The 16,289-nt window shown below is 48.2% G+C and overlaps 1 protein-coding gene across 1 annotated transcript; it reads right to left on the bottom strand.

The window, feature by feature from the left end:
- Positions 1–422: 422 nt before the first annotated feature.
- Positions 423–4,957, bottom strand: Prdm8 (PR/SET domain 8). The gene is given in 4 exon segments (XM_028873151.2): positions 423–1,964; positions 1,967–2,851; positions 3,281–3,509; positions 4,360–4,957. Coding segments are annotated over 4 exon segments (2,091 nt in total). The 5' UTR covers positions 4,579–4,957; the 3' UTR covers positions 423–1,206.
- Positions 4,958–16,289: the final 11,332 nt, after the last annotated feature.

Below are 16,289 nucleotides of genomic sequence, written 5' to 3'. Positions count from 1 at the left end.
TCCTTAATGAATGGCAGAAACCTGAAAGTTCTAGAATGTAGGCTACCCCGTGGTGGAAGCATCATTTCTAGACCCTAAAGTGGCTTTTTAAGAAAATCAGTTCTCCCAGATGCTGTCCAAAAATTGGTCACCTGATTGGTTGATTATCTTCCTTCTGGAAGGGATGCTGACAACTTCATGATAGGTTAGCTGTGTGGCAAGCCCTGTGTCTAGGTGATTTGTTCTTGATCAGTCAGCCTAACACTTTTCAACTAAAGAATTTTCCAGTGACAAGCAACACTCTGGTCTCAAAACTGGCTTGTAGTTAAGTAAATGAAAATGGCACGGGCTACCTCTTCCCTTCTTTTCAAGGCATCAGTGAAGATGCATGAACTACCCAAAGTGTACTGGCCTACAAAAAAATTTTAAAAACTTTCCAAATATTTGCTTTGAAGAAAATAGTTATTTATTGTCAAAGCATCCAACATACCTGGATAAACTATAAAGTTTAATAAATCTTTTTAGGGATAAAAGAAACACATAACTATTCAGACTCCATTTCACTGGCACAAAATTACACTTTGTATTAAAAGGAAATACATATTTACATAATCGATGACATTCTTCATTGAAGTCCATAATCATTTCGTGATACATGCACTTCCCCCTGGAAACTTCAATTGAATGGTGATCCCCTTTTTATTCATTTTGTTTATTTTTTGTAAGAACACAGCTGTCATCCGGAAATGCAGAAAGCATCTCACCTTCCTCCATTACTTTATATCTAAAATAAATTTTGTCCTTACATATAATTATTACATCTAAACCATAAGTGCTTAATAATTTAAGTAGAAACGTATGACAAATGCATCAATATGTTGCAATATATGATTTTTTTTAAATGTACCTTTGTTTTTGGGAAAGTGAAAATCCGTGCATTCAAAAGAAAACCCCTCAAACAACCCACCCAATCCAAAATCCACCATCCTGTCCAGAGTGTGTATGTGTGTGTGTGTGTGTGTGTGTGTGTGTGTGTGTGTGTCCCACGTTAAACATGTTAAACATTTGGATGATGAGGCTCCTGTCCAGGGGAGGGACCTGTGTGGTGCACGTGTTTGGTTGCAGTGTTTTGGGGCATTAGGAAGTGGTGGACGTCCTCGCGTGTCTGTTCCTGCCGGTGACTTGACGGTGCGTGCACGCGCCTGGAAAGCCGGGGTCCTTTCCGCATCAGTTATGCGAGGTCATGTGCCTGGAGAGGTGGTGGCGCTCCCTGAAGGACTCGTTGCAAATGGGGCACTTCAGCTTCTCCTCTCGACGCCGCTTCACCAGGGGCTCCATGGCATACTCCTTTTTGTGATGAGACCGCATGTGGTACACCAGGTCGGAGGTCATGCGGAAGGAGGCGTTGCACTTGGCGCACCAGTTCTGCGCGGGCAGACAGAGCGAGGTGAAGGAGGGCGGCAGCAGCGTGAGCGCCGAGGGCAACTGCAGCTGCAGGGGCCCCGCGGCCGCCGCCGCCGCCGCCGCCGCCGCGGCCGAGCTCTTGGGCCAGAAGGCCGTGGCGTAGAGGAAGGGGCTCTGCTTGGGCAGGCCACCGCCGCCCCCGCTCGCCAGGGGCCCGCAGGCTCCGTTCAGGTCCGCGGCCCCCTGCAGCTTCACGGCCAGCGGATCGGCGGCGGCCGGGTAGAGTCTGGTGGGGCCCACGCCATCGCCCGGGTGGCACGGCTCCAGTGCGCCTAGCTTCTGGCCCAGGACCAGCGGGGACAGCTGCGAGAAGGAGCGCGCCGGCTGCGAGAAGGCGCTCTTGCGCTCGTCCGAGGCAGCCGCCTGACCGCCCCCCGCGCCCCCGGCGGTCCCCGCCGTCCCGGCACCGCCACCGCCGCCCAGTTGCGACACAGAGGTGAAGGCGCTACCGCGCGCGGGGCTCCCGCCCTCCAGCCGGCCGGGCAACGCACCTCCGGGCCGCGGGGCCAGCAGCTTCTCCGCGCCCCCGGCGACACGGCCGCGGGCGTGGTCGAGCCACCGCCGCCGCCGCCGCCGCCGCCGCCGCCACCGCCTCCCGCGTCGGGGTCCTCGGCTGTGCCTCCCGCGCCGTCCGCCGCCGCCACCTCCTCCTGCAAGCCCGCCGCGCGGCCCGCCTTCTTCACCTCCACGAAAGCGCTGCGCTTCGCCTCTCCGGTCTCGGGGCTGGGCGGCGCGAAGAGCCGGCCGTTCTCCTCCAGGCCGAAGTAGCTGCCCGCGGCGCGGTACTGCTGCGGCGTGCACACCAGCTCCTCCTTGGAGGTCGCCAGCGGCCGCTCCGAGAAGCGCGCACGGCCACCCGCCAGCCCCGCGCCGCCGCCCTCCGCGGCCGCCTCCTCCGGGAACCTCCTCTTCCCTTTGCAGCCGCCCGCGGCGACGCCGTCGGGACTCAGCTCCGCCTCCTGGTGGCCGGTGCGGCTCCCGCCGACGCTCGGGGCGGCCGAACAGCTGCTGCCTCCCCGGGAGTTTTCGAGTTCCCGAGCCAGGTTGTGGAAGTCCGTGGACGGCTTGGCGCTGCCGGCACCTGCGGCTGCCGGTGGGTTGCTAGTCTCCGGGGACGGAGCCGGGTAGTGGTGCATGGGTCCGGCTTTGCAGAATTTGGGGCCTGGGACCAAGGGCGCCTCCTGTTGCTGCTGCTGCTGCTGCTGCTGTTGCTGTTGTGGTTGTTGCTGCTGTTCTTTGCCACCGCCGCCGCCGTGGTCCTTGGTGCCCACGCCGCCACTTTGCTGGTCTTGGGGATTCGCATCAGCGCTGTGAAGTCTCTTGGGGCAGCGGAATCGCAGATGCGCCACGTAGGGGAACTCAAACTGGAAACGTTGGCTGCATTCCAGGCATGTGTAAGGGGACGACCCTGCTTAGTGAGCAAACAACACACACACACACACACACACACACACACACACACACACACACACACACACACACCACATCACATGGTTAGTCAGCATTGCCCCCAGGCCACTTAGCCATCATCCCCGTAACAAATCCACTTTATCTCTCTGGGCTGAGTGCCGGAGAAAAGAATATACTATCCCACTTGGTACAACTTTGCTTCTTGACTTGGTGAAGTACATTTATCAAGCCAGGTGAGCCCCATCTTTCCCTTCCCTTTCTGTCCCAGCTGTATTCTGGACAGACACCTCAGAAACTTACTCTAGCCTATGAGACACCCAAGAGAAGCAAGGTGTGCCGGGAGCCTGGGTTAATCCCTGATGCTCGGCTCCCCCGTGCCTCTTCCCAGCTGGCGACAGACCCACACGCAGGTCGCAAGCCAACCTACCGTTCATTTTGTGGGATCTAGAGGAATAGAGCAAGAGTAACTCAGTCAGTTCTTTCCCGTACCAAACTAATAATTCCTCATCTTTGGCAATCCTGCGGAGAGAGCGGTAGAACAGCTGTCCGTTTTTTATGTAAGCTTCGAGATTCTGTTCTTCTTTATCTCTGGCTGATTGGACCAGCCGCAGCCACATGAGACCTTCTGAGGAACCATTTGCCGCTGAAGTGTCTACCTACAGTGTTCAAGAAAGACAAGAAGGGCCGTCCATGTGAAGGAGGGAAACCAGGGTTTTTCCTTCTGTTTGGTTTTTGTTCTCTCCTAACATCCCAAACCAAGTTTGCAAAACTTGACCAGAGTCGGACCACATCCCTATATTTGTAGTCAACGGGCAAGATGATGATCCCTTGCGACATTAAGTCAGTTTTATAGGTTAGCCTATTCAGAATTTCATTTTCAGTTATCACAGAAGTAGAGGGAACTTCATGCGTTTCACAAGTAAATGGCAGGTTTGGATCTTAGAAATTATTCTATGGCACTCATGTCCATCTTACTAACCGCGGCTTGAAGGATTAACATACAGGTTTTCTTAAAAAGGAAAGACTAGGAAACGTGAGGCCTGTTACAAACACAATTTAGGATACTTGGCTGCCAAAACAATTGCCATTCTTATTTAAATACAAACCCCGAGCACTAGCTAATCTTAACTATGAAAGCAATGTTCAGAAGATGAGGAGACATCCCAGGTTAGAAAACAAACATACTCAATACTTGTAAAAGTACTTCCAGGGAGTACTTACCAAGTAAACAGTCCCAGCCCTAGAGAGGTCTCCCTAGCAATTCAGGAAGTCCTAATCTGCCCGAAACCCAGAACTAGGGCACTGATTTCCACATCCTTAGTATTTCAAGTCAAATTTTCTCAGAAAAAATCAGTTGATAATTTGAGTCTAGTTTTTCTTTTCTAATTTTTGCTGTGTTCACTATGATTGCTCAAATGATCACATTGTCCTTAGGATGGTTCCTTGCTTATTCCCAACAGGAAGTCTCACCCTCAGACACCTCCACTGTACCAGCTGAAGACTTACCCGAAAGATGTAAGGTACTGTTCTCTTGTCCGTGGACTTGAGGGCTATGAAAGCTATGCTGTCATACAGGGAAGTATGGCTCAGAACACAGGGACCGAATATGGCATTTTCTGGGATGTCGCAGGTTGTATATACACTGGTAAAAATATCTGTCAGACATTGTTGAACAGCTTTGGCATCTCCATCCCAGATGCCTCTCTGGATGCCTGAATCCTCCATCACTGGAGACAGATAGACAGGACAAGAAGTGAGTTGTTACTGCCTTTTCTGCTATGAACCTCGGCAGAGAGTTTCCGCTACTAGACATATTTTCTTTGCACTTGCCGGCTTTTTTTTTTTTTCTTTCATAGCTCCTATTTTAAAAATAAAGCAGATCAATCTGGCAGGTTTTAAAGATGCCAGCTTCAAAGTATTATTCTTTCCTTTTAAATATCTGGAATGGGAAGCGTGAGAGCATGCTTCCTGCTTGAGAAAAAGAAAATAAAGAGCTTGTGAATACTAGATCATATCTACGTTGCTTTGGGGTGCATAGAGTGAGCTTTGGAGGTGAAGGTGGGTTTTTTTTAAACCAGCATATGTAGATTTTTTTCTGACTGAATACAACCCCCCCCCCAAAAAAAAAAAAACTTTTAACCCTTGGGGGAAAGTCTGTCTTCCTATGTACTGGACCCAGTGCCTAATTTCTTCTTTTCTTCTAACGAGGGGAGCAGCCTTAGCTAGCAGGCGGGGGACAGCGGAGCATGGCGAATGGATTTCGAGTGGAGTGTCAGGGCCACTAATTCTGTGTCAGCTAACCTTTCTCTGCAGCCTACAAGAAGGGACGCATGTCTGCTCATTACCATAATCCAACACCGTCCCTCCGAGGCTTTAATTAAAAACAGCAAGCAGAGGTAATTATTTTTTTTCTGACATGCTTATTTATGGATGAGGTTGAATCCCAGTTACCTTGTTATACAAGGGGGTGGATTGAGTTGCTTGTGGCCCATGAAGCGAGCAGGTATAGGGCAGGCCTCAAGTATCCCCCGTCTGAGATACAGTGTGCAATGATTGGTGAATGCTCCCATCCCTGGGTATCTCCCTGTTCAGGCAAGAGGGGGCAGCCCTGCTTGAATGGTCCTCCGTGGACCCTCCAGCTGTTTAATCCGTAGCAATTTAGAAAGTAATGCCCCAGTGGAGGGCTCTCTATTAAGCTGTCATACAGGGAAGGTTTCCTTCCTCAGCCACTGGACACCCCCTACAAAACTTAGCACTTAAAGAAAGCAATAATTTAAGATATTTAAACTAGCTTTTAGCTGGTCGTGTCATTTTTTTTTTTCTGAGTGATCTAATGAGTCCTCTAAGTTGACTTTTCCCTAGTAATTTCACCATTGACGGCGATTTCTCTATATTTATATAATTTAAGTGGCAGGGGAGCATCCGTCTTACTCTTTTCTTATACAGCTAGCAGCTCATTAAAGAACAATATTGGCGATGTGTATTTTTATCAGCATCTAGTAACCAATTTAGTCTTACAAATGTGATAAAAAGGTAATGCCTGAAACTCCAGTCAGGCTCTTTTCTAGTCATTCTTTCATATGCCCCAAATGGCAAGTATGTCTTCCAGACAGCGGGAGTAAGGAAAACAACCACAAAATTGAAAGTTTGGATGCTACCCTCTGTCCTGAATGCGTTCCATCCCGTTTTGGTTTCCAATTGCGGATCAAATACATTGCAGAATACAGGTTATCTTGGCTCCCTTTCAACAGAATCCCACTCTCTCTCTCCCCAGTTGCCTGCATTTCAATGTTTTGTACCTTGATTTCTGCCTCGCTTTTTGAAAGTATCTTTCACAGAAGTGTTTCATTGTGACAGGAGATCGCCCACTACTTCGGCAACAGCAGGGACGAAGTCATTAAAATGCAGTTCTAACTAACAATACAGCGAAAAGGTCCCACGCCCGGGCTAATAGCGGTCGGTGTTGCCACGGTGGCCGCCACGACGCAAGCCAGCCACAATAAGCCATAGGCAGAACCCAGCTAGTCTTTCACAGCCCGACGCCTATCCCTAGGCCCCGGGTTCTCTTCCTCCGCAGATTCTCCGGGGAAACCTAGAGCCGGGTGGGCTCGCTAAAACCGGTCGCTGCTGTCGCGGCTGCCGGATGGTCTCCCTCCACTCCGGGCTGGCATTGTCTGCCTGCCGCGAGCTCCCCAGTCCCTTGCTTCTCCCGCAAAGTGCTCCCACCCGCTCCTCCCTTTGTATAATCTTATTGGCAGTGGAGATAACATTCAGCAATCGCTTCTCTCCTATCTTCCAGATAACGAGGAGAAAGAAGGCAATTTCCCCCCCACTCTTTCCACTCAACCTGCCCTTTTCCCACTCCCCACCCCCAACGTCAATGCAAATAGACTTACCAGAAATAAGGTCAGGACCGAGTCTCCCAAATAAGGCCACCTGGAACCGAGAGGGTGCACCCCAGTGTTCCTTTCTGCCTATTACATTAGTGTTATCTCCATGTCAAGAGGTGTCGATGTCAGTCTTGTAGGTCCTGTCCAAAGAGAGAAGAGAGATGCAGATAGATTGAGAGAGAGAGAGAGAGAGAGAGAGAGAGAGAGAGAGAGAGAGAGAGAGAGAGAGAGGAGGCGAGTTGTACAGATGGACCCGATGCAATGACTGACTGGCACGCAGACACACACTTTTTGTTTGCTGCACATAATCTGCCCAATGACGCGTGACAGCCCACGTCCCCTCCCTTTAACTCTTGCTGGTCTGGGAGCTCCCTCCCGCGCCGCGCCGAAAGCCTGGCTTCTCCGGCCTGCCAGAGCCAGGCAGATCCTGAGCTCCTTCCCCAAGTGGTAAAGCCTCCCCAAGAGCAGCCTGGCTCGCCTCCTCCTGCGGCTGGGGCCCTCTGGGACTCCTGGGATGGCAAAATCACTTTCAGGCTCTGGAAAGGAAGGTACCCGAAGGAGCAGAGCGGTTCTTTTCCGTTTTACTAGGAGGACCTAGGACAAGGAGCTGGCTCTGTTGCCAGCAAGTGGACTGCTCGCATATGTCCCCAGAGTTTGAGTGCTGTAGCCCAAAGAAAGGGGGAGGATTTGCCCCGAGGGATTCTCTGGCTATTGAGCTGCAGCTAATCTGTGAGGCTAGTGACCTAGGAAGTGACAACCCCAGCTCTCTTAAAAGGCATTCTCCCTCCCTAGCAGGGAGTCCCCTGTAAATTCGGGGGACCAAGGGATGCGCTTTCCTGGGAACTTGGCTTAGCCCTCTCCTGCCCTAAGGGATGGGGTAAGAAGATAAATCTGGAACGATGCCAGACCTCCTAAAGGGACTTCAGTGGTCTTCCGGTCCCAGGAAAAGGGTCCCTGAGTGGGTATGGGCTGCGAGAACATTGCTGGGAAGAGCCTGACTCGTTGGACTCAGGTGTTAAAGCTTTTCACCCTCTGTATCGTGTACTGTGTGGTCCCCAAGGGGACCCATAATGGGAAGAGCGACCGGGATTCTAAGACCTCGGGGTAAAGGGAGGATGGTTCAAAGTAAAATAAAAATTATTACTGAGACGGGCTCTCAAGAGCTTTTCATATCCAACCGCTGATGGACGAGTGGATGGAGTCACAGGAGTGAGGCTGTCTCCGGAGCCTCGTTGGTGCGCTAAGCCACTTAGAGGCGCTGGCTTGTCCTTTAGAGAAGCAGCTGATGCTAATGACTTGAGGTCTTTGACAGACGGAGAGTTTACTCATTCTGCAGGGGCCACAACACAATGACGGGGGGGGGGGGGGGGGGGGGAGCGGGCTCTCAGGCTGTTTCTCTCTGGTAGCTTTCCATTCCTAAGGGAAGAAAGGCCTTTGAGAGGCAGAAACGATCCCCACAATTCCGACCCCCCACTCCCAGTGCATTCAATTGGGCAATAGGTCAGGTTTAGTATAAATTCAATTGTACAGTTTACTCACTCCCTAAAGAGCAAGAGGCAGGACCAGGATTTAAGGAGACAATCTCTGTCCCTGCCTCTCAGGGTGAGCTTATGAAGGGTTGGTAGAGGACAGTATGGTCCTCATGCAGTTCTGAGATCTCTCCTCTCTCTCTCTCTCTCTCTCTCTCTCTCTCTCTCTCTCTCTCTCTCTCTCTCTCTCTCTCTCGGCCAGCAACACACCAACACACCATCAGTGTCTTTCCTTGTAGGTACCTGCCGCCAGGGAAGAATGCGCATTGGAGAAAAGTAGGGAATTTCCTAGAAGTTCACATCTCCGGAGTCTTTTCTTTTCACCTCCTCCAGAAGGTTGCCAGTCCTGATGAGGCAGAATCCCCAGCTAGAACTAAGCTGGGGCTGGAGGAAGGGCCGGGTGCCAATCATCATAGACCAGGAGAAAGGTCAAAGTTCTCACTTGACTTCAAGGCTAACACCTGACATTCCAAAGAAAGTTCCTGAACAGCAGCTCTTCTTCAACTCCCAAATGTCCTTTCTCCTCTCTAAGTCTGTTCAGTTTAAAATATCCTGGTGAAGGAGTTCAGTGAAATGGCAGTCTTCAAATATCTCCATGTAAGAGTCTGCAGCTGTATTTAGCCATCAACTTTCTTACAACTCCATTGATTTCTCCTCATTCTGAACCCTCTGCATTCTCCTCCTCTCCTCCTTCTCCTCCTTACGCTCCTCCCGCTTCTCCTGCCCCCCTTCTCTCTTTCTCACAGCATCCCCATACTGATATTTTAAAGAAAGGATCGGAGCATTAGAAATGTTGAAAGAGTTGTCTCAGATATGGAAAATAAGCCCCTGGGTAAAAGAATACAGGCAAGATATTTAAGTGAATTAAAGAAGGAAAGCCATGAAAGACCAGAAAGGTCCAAATGTAAGCAATAGAAAGGCATGAGAGAAAAATAAGTTCTAGGACTGAAGAGATGAGGCAAGGCTCACAACCAAAAATGTAAGAAAATCAGTTCTCATAGGGCTGTGGTGGGGTAGAAACTAAGGCCTGGTCCAGGTAACACAAGCCTTAAGGGGGACACAAGCTGGGGGAACTCAGCTCCATTAATGAGTTGAACAGAACAGAGCTTTGTGTCTGCTTTGGTTATCCTTTAGAAAACACCAAGTTTGTTTTTCCCAGAAAACATCATCTGCCCATGCATTTTAACAATCTCCATACATCCTGTAAACACCCAACCCCCCATTCCACTTCAGAAGGCTTCCAGAAAATGAACTCTCGTAATGGAGGGTGTTTTTCTTGTGTCTGACTTTTTTCTCCTCCAGTGTTATGCCTCCTTTCTCTTTCTGTTTCTGCTGGTGTACTGAATTCTTGTTTCTACCTGGTGAAAAATAAAGAATGTCTCTGGCATTTCATGTGGGAGTTGATGAGCTTGGTTTTCAAATCTAAAACTGGAGGGAACCTAGAATTCAGTACATCAGGAGGAAGAGAGGCCTACCTTCCTCAAGTTCTCTACCACTGAGCTACCCTCCAGCTCCAAGGTGAGATTTTTTTTTAAAGAATCTGATCAAAAGATGTTTCATCTCATTTTTGTTCATCCTTTAAGTAAATGTCCCTTCTGCTTTTAAGTTAAAGTGTCTAAATTTTAAAATCCCTCACATTGATGGATCTGAGTTGCTCTTTTGTTTGAAGACCAAATAAATGTCTGACATATCCACACAAACAGTTATGCTGAAATTCCTGCTTCAGAGGCTTCCATTTTTAAGTATTTTAAGTGGTATATATATTTTATTTGGTCGTATACGTGGTCAAAATGACTATCATTAATAGAACATTAATAAACTCCACCATTATTTTTATTTTTCTAGCAATGTATGGGCCAAGGTAGTACACAAACTACTTTGAAATCACTTACTGGATTTTAGCAATGCTAAATGAGGAGTTGAGACATTTATTCAGCCTCAGACAGTGCTATAAAAACACACTGCACTCAATAGTTTTATGCAGTGAAATAGAACACTGGGTTTATGAATGTACTTGGAGCTCTTTCCTGGGGGTTTATTTCCAACTAAAGTGCCACTCGTAATGAGCAAGAGCACTCACTCTGCTCTGCTTTGGCAGGGTTTCTAGCAGCTGTGGCAACAAACACACAGGTAGACCATGGTAGTGCTGCTGTGGAAGAGAAGGCGAGAGAAGCTGATGGATGATTATTGACCTACAGGAGAGAGTGAAGAAAGGACAAGGAGTGAAGTTTGGTCCTCAGTGAATTTCTCCCTCCGGCTTAAGAAGCAGGGCCACCACAGGAGAAAAACAATGACTTCTCTGAGAAGATGTCACATAAGGATTGGCCACTGTTAGCAAGAACACATCGTTTTGTTTTTCTATGTCTGTCTAGGTCTTGGTTTCCATCTCTAATCCCATTGCCAAAGCAATCTACCAGCACAGTCTTGGTGACCAAAAGAGTTTGGCAATTCATAGTGCACAGAGGATTATTCTTAGAGATGAAGGGAACATTGTTCTCAGACATGAGAGGATATGCAGGAAGCCGAAGGTAGCAGCTCTTCCCAAGCTGGTTAAGTTCCTACAGGGATGTCTGCAGAAGAGGACATCAGAGTTGGAGAGAGAGAGAGAGAGAGAGAGAGAGAGAGAGAGAGAGAGAGAGAGAGAGAGAGAGAGAGAGAAGGAACTTCCAGTGCAGCATGATATTATCTTACTTCATCTCTCGGAATGAGGAGTCTTCTAAGGGAAAAATATGACTGATGATTTGTATTTAGAAGCAGAAACCATGGGCAATGTGCCACTGGTTTGGGCGAAACACCTGTCAGATACCAAAACTATTGATGATGGGTCAGTTCATTTTCTTATTCTTTGGGGGGGGGGGCTGGAATGGGGGGGGCTGGAATGAGGGGAGTGAGACATGGTTTCTTTTTCGTGGTTTCTCTATATAACCTTGGCTGTCCTAGAACTCAATCTGTAGATCAGGCTGGCCTTGAACTCAGATATCCATCTGCCTCTGCCTCCCCAGTGCTGGAAGTAAAGGCGTGTGCCACGACACCAGGCTACCACTTTCTTTTATTGAGGATGATAACTGGTGAGTTTAGAAAGAGAGTGAGATACGAATCTCATTATTTGTTTTATGTCTTGCTGAGCATAAAGGTTCACCAACATTGTGAACAATTTGTGTTTTACAAGTGTATATGGTAAGCTCAGTTTAGGTCTATCCCTCTCCTGGGGTATTATAGCTTTAATAACCACTGGGTGGTTATTTTTTAAAAAATGTGCTTCCTGGTCTGGTCCTGGGAAATCATCCATCTCATGGGATGGATAATTCTACAGCGTGTCAGGAAGAAGTTCGTATTCTTCACACTCTCCTCACTGTGCCTCTTCAGAGGAAAAGAAGGAAAGAAAAAAAGACTTTCTTTCCTTTCTTTTTTTCTTCAGTCGTCTTTAGTGCTGTTCCCCTTGGCATCATTGTGATTACAATCTACCTTCCTCTCAGTTCTTTGGGGGTCGATCTGAGAGCCGGGTAGTCTTTAAAGGCATGTGTCATTCATGCCTTGCTCTGCCATCCCTTCTTGGATCTGAGTGGTAGCCTACTGGCTCAATGGCTTCTGAATACAAGTTCCAGAAGGGCTAGCAGTCTGAAATGATACACTATTAATCTAAAAATCAATGCTTCCCACTCACCTGGATGGGGAGGATGTGTGAACCTAGTCTAGTATATTGACCCTTGGATAATGCCAGCCTTTCTACCACTCCCTAGATGAATGTCTAGAGATCTCTCAAGGGACAGCTAGTTTTCTGTCAGGTCTGTAGATTCTTGAACTCTTCCCAGACTCTGACACCACTGGCCATCAATAGCACTATGAAAGGTGAGCGGAACAAAAGAGCAACAGATTACTAAGGAGAACTGCTCAGCACTCCTCATCAATGCCAGCCAGGGTGGGATCTTGGCATGTCTAACAGTGAAGAGAGAGACTTTTGATGAAGCTGGCTTAAGTCTGGAGAATGTCACCAAGCTGAGAGACCTTATAACAGATTTCTTCACTCAGCCAGGAGAAAGATCTTACCCTGACATTCAACACCTGAACTCTATCTACCCCATGCCTCATTTCAAACTATAACTCTAGACTTTAATCCCAGCACTTTGGGAGGCAGAGTCAGGGGGATCTCAGTGAGTTCTAGGCCAGCCAGGTCTACTGAGTGAGTTCCAGGACAGCCAGAGCTACAAAGAGAAACCCGATCAGTGGGGAGGGAGGCACTGATCAGGCACACTATGTGCATTTCCCAGGCAGACTCATTCCCTGGTGCCTAATTCCAGCTGGCCTTTTGAACAGATAAGCACTTGCCCTGCAAGGAATTGTTTGGTGGGAGTGAGCAGAAAAGCATTTCTTCTCTTAGGGAAGGAGTCTATCCAGAGTACACACAAGCTCAGGCCTTTCTAGGTTGGAATTTGCTAATGGTGGTATACTTTTTGAGACCTTTGGGAATACCAATAGTAACAACAGTGAGATTCACATTGCTTTGTAAGAGTTTTAGAAGTCCTCCTAAAATCCAATTTAAATGACTCCTCTGCTTGCATTGCCATTTGAACTGTTGGAGTACAAGCCATCTTCCATGATTTCAGTGCAAATGGACAACAGGTGTTCCATAAATTAATTTAACATCAGTAGAGGATGTCTTCTCAAATGTATTGTGGAAAGCCTATAACTTTCAACATATTTTTAAAAGTACTTAAAATCACCAGCAAATATGGTTTTCAATGAGAATACTTGGAGAAGTAGTATCCTTAAAAACTCAAAGGTGAAAAGCTTGTCAGAAGCAATAGTAACATCATAGATGTGACAGATGGCAGGGAGTGTACTTCATGAGGTGGAGGAAACTCTGCAGTGGGGTTGACATGCATGTTTGCTCTTTTGAATGAATTAGATGGAAAGCTACTTCTCACGCTGGCATGGGAGTCCCTAGCAATAGGATATACCGGTTACAGTATATCAATGAGCCTCCATAGATTTTAACAAGAACTCATGTTTTAAAAAAATGGATTATATTTAAATTTCCAAATGAATCTTTTTGAAATATTCCCAAGTAAACATAATTGACTATAATGATTGTAATATTTGTGATTGCCTAGGCCTCAAATTCAATGTAGGCCAAAACAACTGTGCACTTCACTCATGGTTCCATCTGTCTGTCTGTCTGTCTATCTATCTATCTATAGATGACTGTAACCTTTTTAGAGTGAAATTGAAATTCAAATATTGAGGAGTACATAAATGGCAATTTTCAACTGGAGGCCACATTCACCCCGAGAGATGCCCACATCTTCCATCTTCTCCTGCCCTCCTCGGAGTTTTGCATCTCTTGCTTCAGATGTGCTGTACCTGCTGTTGGAGTGAATTCCTTCCTTTCCTTTAGAACCTATCCTAAAGCAGCATCACCCTGCCCCTAGGGCCTTCCCCTCCCAAGGACCATAACTGAAGACACACAGAGATGTTCCTAATGTGTAGGGACCTACATGGACACCTGCCCCCCCCAAAGCCTGGTAACAAGAGAGGCCAACCAACTTCAGTGCTGACTTTCTTTCTACTTCAGGCTGACTCTTGGCTTCCTTGACATTTGAATTGTCATCTTCTATCCAAACAAACAAACAACCCCCCCCCAAAAAATGTTAACCCTTTTTCTGTATGCCTGTGTATTTACGACGATGTGAAAGTTGTTGAAATTAGCAATTAAAAATATGACTTTCTCTTACTTTCCTTGGCTGCATGCCTATAACGGACTCAATGCTCCTTGCTGCATGTCTTCATGTGACACTGTTTTGAGAATACAATTCAAGGTAAGTCATATGATAAAGCTATTGGCCCCGGAGAGAGGCAAAATAGTAAAAATATATTTTCTCAATATAATTTTACTGTGTGGTGTCTGTGTGTGAGCATATGCCCCTCAGCATCACAAGATCTTAGGTCTATCTGAGGTCCTAGCATATTGTTTGCATGCAAATAGGGTTTCTCTTCACTTGTGGAGAAAGCCAATGCATATTGACTACAGCAGATTACATTTCCTCCCTAGACTCACTGGGTGCTGTATCCCAAGACCCCTTAACACTGAATCTGAACTCAGAGCTTGGGAGCAAGGCAAAGTATGGGCACTGCTGCGGGGTCTGGAAAGTTTCTGATGTCTGGATTGTCGGTGCCCATGTCTCAGCAATAGCGACAGAGCTAAGAATCTTCCAGAGAAGGCCAAACCACAGGCCTCAAGGAGGGAGCACCCAACAATATTTCCCAGACTTGAATATAGCCAGGGATCCATAATATTTGCATTAATTCACCAGAATGCAGAGCTGATGGCCGAAGATGTCACCTGGGAAGGGAAAGGGGTACCGCCCACAGCAAGTGGAGGGGACCAGGTTGAGAGAGGCTGGAGGAACCTTGAACTTGGAGCAGGGACAGGCCAACCAGTGTGCTAGGCACTCTCCTTAAGGCAGAGGCCCAGAGAAATCCTAAGGGTCTGTCACATTTCCCAGACTGCCTAACCTCCCAACAGCCTCCTCTCAGTTAATGCCAAAGCGAGGTGCCGGGCGGTTGGTTGTTGTAGAACGGGGTCTCCAGGGCGAACCCTGCTTGGAGAGTAATACTCCTTCACTTCTTCGCCAGCATCACTTTCCACCTGCTCTGGTGCATGACCTAGCCCTGGCAGATCGCCCAGCTTTTGCGAGTGCCGGCGATGTTAGCACTCTCACTAGCTGGCTGCCAGTGACCTAGCTCAGCTTCCGTTTTCCTGCAATTGAACTAGCTGGCAAGAGCTGCCTCGGGATTGCAGTGAGGACTCGGTGAGGGAACAAGGGCGAGCTAGCTTTGGAAAGCCAGTTGCTGGGCAGATGGTAAGGGATTACTTCCGTGAGCCAGGGTTAGTTTCATTTCAGTCTTTGACATCCTGGGGAGGTCTCAACGCCTTCATTAACGAACATCCTCCTTAGTCAGAAGCCTAGAGCACCGACCCAAGAAGAACCGGCCTAGCAGGCTCACTGTCCCACCCGAGGAGCGACACCGGGTTCAGCTCCTTGCTCTAAGAACATCCGGCATGTGTCACAGCCTCATCTACAAACACAAGGCAGTGCAGGAGCCCTTCTATGGAGTTACTGCGAGGATCGTGTTTCTCCTTAGCAAGAGCACAGAAATGCCTAGTGTAGGGCAAATGCCCAATGCCAACGAGGCCTGCAGCTACTCAGGCTGCCTTCATTTCCTCATTGGGAATGCAGTAAAGTGTATTCCCCCCGCTTTCCAGGGGGTTCAGTGAAGGCCGAGGAGATACTGCCTCCCCACCCAACCTGTCTCCACGAGTTTGGGGGAGTCCACGAAAGAAGGATAGTAGGAATAGACAGGATCCCCCCCCCCCACACACACACCTCCATTCTCATTGGGAAACTTTGCTTCAGGCCTGGGAGGTTCCACCCAACAGGGTGCCAAGTTAGATAAAAGAGGAATCAGGGTAGCATAGTCCGAGGTAAGCCGGCTCAGTGGATGGGAAACCTGGGAATGTGTTACTGGTAACTCAAGACAGACCAAGCAGCTGGGTCCATACATAGCAGCATCGACGACAGGACTGGCAGCATCCCCCCCCCCAACAGACAGCACAGCTAATTTGCATAGGGAGGGTCAGCAAGCCACGCCCTAAGCACTCTCTACCCTCCCTCCAACTAGTTTCTTCTCCTTCTCCCCTCCCCAGACCTGATACCTACCTACATACTAGCCCAGCAACTGCCTCCTCCTACTGTACACACCCTCTACAACTAGGAATACTGTCCCAAGTTTACAATCTTCAGCTATCTGAAATCTCCAGCCTAGTTCCCGGACTCAGAGACATTCGTGAATCCCCAGTTTCTCCTCCTTCTAAAGGATAACACAGACAGTAGTTAAGAGCTGTCTATTTGGGATGCTGAGCACTTAAATTTGAGCTTTAGATCTTTAGTTAGCTAGTTATGTGTCTGAGCAAATCCCTTAACCCCTCTGAACTTTCCACACTGCAAGACCAGGCTTG

Source organism: Peromyscus leucopus, chromosome 10 (genome assembly GCF_004664715.2).
Source record: "Peromyscus leucopus breed LL Stock chromosome 10, UCI_PerLeu_2.1, whole genome shotgun sequence".
In the NCBI taxonomy this organism is placed as follows: domain Eukaryota; kingdom Metazoa; phylum Chordata; class Mammalia; order Rodentia; family Cricetidae; genus Peromyscus; species Peromyscus leucopus.
This window is presented reverse-complemented; position numbering and strand designations above follow the sequence as displayed.